General features: G+C 44.8%; 1 protein-coding gene across 4 annotated transcripts in view; it reads left to right on the top strand.

Annotated features, from left to right (window-relative positions):
* Window positions 1-3,210: 3,210 nt before the first annotated feature.
* The window catches only part of HDAC7 (histone deacetylase 7), a 183,912-nt gene continuing 181,122 nt past the window's right edge, over window positions 3,211-6,000 (top strand). Inside the window, exon 1 of one of the 4 annotated variants that reach the window (XM_083428199.1) lies at window positions 3,211-3,821. In XM_083428199.1, the coding sequence (XP_083284325.1) occupies window positions 3,803-3,821 (19 nt within the window). In that variant the 5' untranslated portion in view covers window positions 3,211-3,802. The remainder of the gene's footprint in view (window positions 3,822-6,000) is intronic. The other 3 variants (XM_083428201.1, XM_083428198.1, XM_083428200.1) reach the window with 3 other exon arrangements.

Genomic DNA, 6,000 nt, shown 5'->3' with positions numbered 1-6,000 from the left:
AATGCCAAAGACCTTGCTCTGCAGTACCAGACCTCTTCACAAGAGTGACACTAGAAGTCGCAATGGCTTCTACAACTAGTAGCAATGACTGATAAAAGCAACCCTGTTTGGTCAGAGGTGGGATGCCAGTTACCGGGCAGAAAAGCCGTAAGAGAGGACCTTGGCCTTCAAACTGTGCACCACGGCGAGTTGCCATTTTTCATTTCCCGCCATGTTCCAGAGTGCCTGGCACAGCATCCCTTTGGGACACGATAGGGAATTTAAAATGGTGTTTGTCTGGACACTGCATGGAGGGCACAGCACCCACCTGAGGAGTAGCAGTCCCTGTGGTTAAGTCTGCTGCAAGAGGGACCCACAGGAGGGGGCTTCCATGGAGGAAGCTATGGGCAAAGGCATTTTGGGTGGTGATTCCCCATTGGTGGAACTCTCTTCCTAAAGAGGCTTGCCTGGTGCTCAGCCTCCTGTCTCCTCAGTAACAGGTAAATATGTTTTTATTTGCCCTGCCCTTTTAACATTTTAATTTCAAATCTGACATTGGATTTCTTTAATTCTACTGACCCCTTTCATATGATTGCAAGAGTAGAGTTTTAGCTATCTTTGTAAGCTGTCCTGGCAGTAGCATAGGAAGCCGGGGCAGTCTGTTTGGCGCCATGGGGGTCTGTAGGGTGGCACAGTAATCCCTAATGTGGCAACTTTTATTTCCTTAAAAAAAAAACCTCAAAAACTTTGATTTCCCAAGAAAAGCCCCTCTGTAGCTATGCAGCTGCTGTGTCCTGGGAGATTTATTGTAAATTGGAAGGCTAAATATTTCTCACTCACAAATGATAGAATAAACAAATTAACTAATTGCAATACACATTCTAGTTTTATTTTCTATATTATGTGATATAATGCTGGGTCTTGCAAATGCTTTAAAGCAAGACTGGGGAACCTCCAAACATTTAGATGTTGCTTGATGCTCATCTTTGTTGTCATCCATCTGTCTCAGGAGTCCATGGAGGAGTGTGCCATTGGGGGTGAAGTCAAGCTGTTGGACGGTTGCAGTGCCTGCTGTGGCTGTAGAGACCAATACCGGAGAGGCATATTTTAGTGCAGCTGATGCAGATGAAGGCATCCAATTGTGCTGCTGCAGATGCACCATGGCCTTTCTTCTCTCTGCACTCATCCCAGCAGTCATTCCTCCTCTGGTTACTGCTATGAATGCACAACCTGACTGTCTGTCTCCAGGCACTGTGGTCCTCTGCAAGAGATTCCCATATGGCAGGGTTAATGTTGCCAGCCTTCACGCCTTGTTTGCAGCCATCTTTATAATGCAGAGTTGGTCTGCCTGAAGCCAGCTCCCTGTAGAACATGTCCTTTGGGGCCTTGCCATCTTCCATTCTGTGGACATGACCAAGCCAGTGCAGATGTTGCAGAGGAAGGAGTCTGAACATGCTGGGATCACCTGCTGACCATTAGCCATGCTGGCTTGGGAGTTGGAATCCAACAACATCTGGAAGACCCATTTTCTTCATCCTTATTTTAACCCTCCCTCTTTCTCTCCCCCTCTCCCTCTCTCTCACACATATACACATCATATACTTTTTCTTATTATTATTTGTAGCTGGTGCTGATTTCAATAAGTATAATCCTATAGACAAGGCAGGCATCTGGTCTAGATAGTTCCACTAACAGATGTCATATAAGTGAATATAATGCCAGCTATATTCTGGCTTAAACTGGAATTTATTTTTAAGTTATTCAGAAGGCAGTAACATCATGTTTTCCTCATCTATTAAATCCAGTACTACACGTAGTCTAGCTTCCACACAGCCCTTCCAAATCACCAGCTTATTCCCAACGCACATTATTGGGTCATCACAAATATTCCGAAACAAATGTGCAAGAGGACCAAATGTTTGCATTGCATGATGAGATCTGCCAATCTTGTCTGCCTGCAGAGATTGTACATGGTAAACTGCTGTTGCTGCTGTGTTTTAGATACCACTGCTGACAATTCCATTAAACTCTTTGGGTATGACGTTTCTAACTGAATCCATCCTAGAGCCCAAAATTATGTTGCTTTAACAGAGGCTTCCCCAACCTGGTGCCTCCAGATCTAGTTGGGATACAACTCATGTGCTTTAAATGGGCATTGAATGTGCTTTAAATGGCTGTGTAGGCTCAGTGATAAGAAATGCCAGGCCATAGACACATAAATTAGGAAGCCCTTTGGGATTGGCTGCTGTAGCAGAGACAGCAGTATCAGATCTTCTTTAGTCCTCAAATCTCTTTACAAAAATCCTGGGGAATTGTATTTTGGCGAGAGTGGGTGCTGAAAATTCTCTGTTATTGATGTCTCACAGAACTGCAGTTCCCAGAATTATCTGGGAAATGGGATTGGCTGAAGCAGTTCAAGTCTGTTGTGCGTAGAGAAGCCAAAGAACACAAAGGTAGTTTGTTTTTGTAGAGGCAAAAAGAATTCCAAAATATCACCTGCATGTTTTTACTAAATTTTATTCTGTAAGAATGTAGGATGTGAAGAGTGTTGTCCTCTACCAATCTTAAAAGATGTGTGCAAAAAGCACAGTTGTGAAAATGCCACGTCACACCCAGGCTTAGTTAAGATATTATTATTTCAGCCAGAAGTCGCAGGAACTCAGTTCTGGCCCCTCTCAGGTGGACGCCATTGCCACTATAAGAGTGCAAGGGAGGCGTTCATGCTGAGTTCTGGCACCATTTCCCCCCTAGAAAAATAGCACAGATTGTTGTTGTTGTTGTTGTTGTTACTATTACTACTAATAATAACATGGCACTTGTTATCCAAAGATCTCCAAGCGAAAACACATTTAAAAACAAAACATACATTATGCCACCAGAAAGAATACAAAACACCCCACAAATACACAAACACACAAAATAATCATTTGTACTCTGCACCTAAATTCAGAAGAGTTCACCCAGGGACAGAGAAGCTGTTGACAAAAATCGCCCTGAGATTTTGCAGTTTGGTGGTGGGGACCTGCCTGGACCACAAAATGTCCTTTGCACAAGTTTGGACTGGGCAGGGGTCCGTCTTGATGGGCTGCGCCACCTGGGAATCCTTTTTTCTTTCTCCTTCAACATATGTGTATGTGTTTTATTAGCTATAAACTCTCCCGGATTCCACGTACCACATTGGTAACATTACGGTAACACATTGCTAACATTTGACTCACAAGATCTTGGAAGGATGGAAGTCGGGGAGAGAGAGAGAAAGAGAGACAGACAGGAGGAGGGTGTGTCTGAAAAATGCTGTTCAGATTCTAACGCTCTCTTTCTCTTTCTCATTCCCCACGTCGCGGTTCTTAAAGAAACTATACCTCATTTTATTATTTTCACATTTATTTTTTTAGAAAGCGGAGTGGACTGTTGCATTGTCTTGTGTGTGACATGGTGCTTTTGAGAGGACATCTGCTGCCAAGGGAGGGGACCACAGCAGCTTGGCTAACTTTTTTCTCTTCTGCAGGATCTCTCTCTCTGCCTCTTTTTCTCTCCGCCCCTTGTTCCCAGGGTAGAGTTGGCTGGCTGGTCTTTCTGAGTCTGATAAAGCATTTCCTTCCATTGTCATTCTATACGGCCTCTGGGCCTTTCTTTTTCCCAGCCCCTCCCCTTCTGCCTGCCTGCCCCTCTCTCCCTCTCTCTCTCTCATTCTCTGTGAACCTCGGTAAATCTTGTGGTTTAAGAAAACTGCCTCCTTCTTAAAAAGGAAGAGAGAGAGAGGGAGAAGTTATCTTCGAACGATGAGACGTTGCCTTCGAGGATTTTACTGAAAGCTCCCTGGATGCATGGACTTCACTGGGGTGAGTCGTTGCAGCTCACACAGGTTGCTTTATTTGCCTAAGAGAAGAAAACGGGAACAGGCAGCCTTGCGGGTAGCTGGCTGCTCTTGATGTTTTCTGTGCGTCTTGTCTTGTGACTTCCTACTTTCTCACATTAGGCAGACAGATGCACCCAAAGGGTTGGTGGTGGAAACCACTAGCTGGTAAGCATGGCCTGACACTATGCTGCCCCTTGAACGTGGTGGGAGAGAAAGAACTCTGTGGCCTGGCTCCTGTGACAGGCCTGGCCATGCCATAGCTGCCTTCCGACACATGCCTTCACAGCCAGACTCTGGATTTATGGATGTACATTCTTAAAACAAGTCAGCAGCGATTTCAGTCCCCAGCATGGATAAAATGGGCAAGGCACAGAATTGTCTAAGTTGTATTAACTGTTTGTTCAGCTAGCTTTTCTAGTCAGCATTGTCTGTTGTGGTAAATTGGCAGAGTTCTGAGTTACACAGAATGCTACTATTGGGAAGCATGGAAATAGAGTTAAATGCTTGGTGTTGTAACTGTTCCTTGAAGCACTGAATGCATTGCCCATTCTACCTGACTGAAAAGAAAGAGTTGCATGAGAAAGGGTCCACGGCTTTAGGGTGAGTCTGGCGAATCTGTGGCCCTCCAGATGTTGCTGGACTACAACTTGCTGGGACTGATGGGAGTTGAAGGTTCTCCCCCTCTCTCTGCTTCAGTGAGCCAGCCTCTTTTGTGATTTACCCCTCTTTCAGTGGCACCCCAGCCTGCACAGGCAATGTGCTGCCGTTTTCCTCCTGGCCGTCTCTTCTTGCCCATCCTGAGTATGAGCTGGAATGCTGTTTCAATGAGGATATCCTTCTGGAGACAAGGTGCAATCCTAGCTAGAATTTTAAAGGGGGTGATAACAAGGAAGGGAACTTTCAGGAGAGATCTTCAGGCTGGATGAAGGCAGGAAGTTAATAACTTTTAAGTATGATCAATATGTAGCCTGGCCCTGGGCGCCCCCAGGGCAGGCCCAGAGGCAGCTGAGGTGCAGCAGCGGGTGGGTTTGTCTAATGGGCAGGTGGATGGAGGCAGCAGGTGTGGAGCCTGTTGGAGGCAGGCTCTGTTTGCCCTCCACATGGGCTCCACACATGCCCCTGGCACATGCCCCTAACCCAGCTGCCTAGTCCATTGGGGGGCCGCAATACTTGCCCCACCCCAGGCACTAGCAAACTACGCTGCGCCACTGGCAGTAAGTCCAGCTAGGGTTGCAATCTATCCATTGAGTTCAAGGGGGCTTACTCACAAGAAACTGGGTGTACAATTGCCGCCTAATAGATCCAGAGCAGATCACTTTTTCCTCAGTGATGTGCTGTTTGCTCACTTTTGTTACCAGCTTCCTTCAGGAGCTTCGCATAGTTATTTGTTGCAATTGGCATGCATTGGGTTCCGGGTGTGATGTTTGGTACAAGGGTTTCAGACAGTGAGGCAAAAGCAGCAAAGCAGGGAGACTGAGGAAGCAAAAGGAGTTTTGTGAGTGGAACGAATTCTTAGGTTGCTTAGAAGCATGACTGTGTAAAAAAAAAAAAGGAAAGGCATACATATTTACGTTTCTGAGAGCGAGAGAGGAAGCATGGTTTGATGAGAACAATAAAGTTGCATCTGCACTGGCCAATTTAGCCAGTTCTGTTCTGGACTCGGCATTTGTGAGTTGTACTAAAATAGACACACAGGTTAGGCCCCCGCAGAATGGAGGCGGGCAAATGTTGTCCCCATCTTAAAAAAAAAGGGGGGGGGGGGAGAAGACCCAGGTAACTACTGACCAGTGAGTTTAACATCGATACCAGGGAAGAACAGAGGGGGTTCTGAATCTGAATTCCATTTCTGAACATTTGAAAATGTTGTGTAAAAAATGGGTTTTTTTTTTTTAATCAAATATTGTTGGTTAATAAAATATTCAACAACACTTTAGAAATCCAGTACTTTATATCTTTTACTTTTGAAAACATTTGAGTATTTTATATTTTTTAAAAAATAAAATATCATAAATTAACATGGAAAACCCATTATATATTCAGTTGAAAAACTCTCAATGATCACAGCAGCATGAATGTTCAAAAGTACCAGGATGGAAATGAGAATTAGGTGAACATAAATGTTTGTTTATTTGTTCCTAAAACTGATTGAAGTGTTGCTTGAG

Source organism: Podarcis tiliguerta (genome assembly GCF_965153285.1).
Source record: "Podarcis tiliguerta genome assembly, chromosome: 2".
NCBI lineage: Eukaryota > Metazoa > Chordata > Lepidosauria > Squamata > Lacertidae > Podarcis > Podarcis tiliguerta.
The sequence above is the reverse complement of the archived record's forward strand: the minus strand, read 5'-3'. Positions and strand labels throughout refer to the sequence as shown.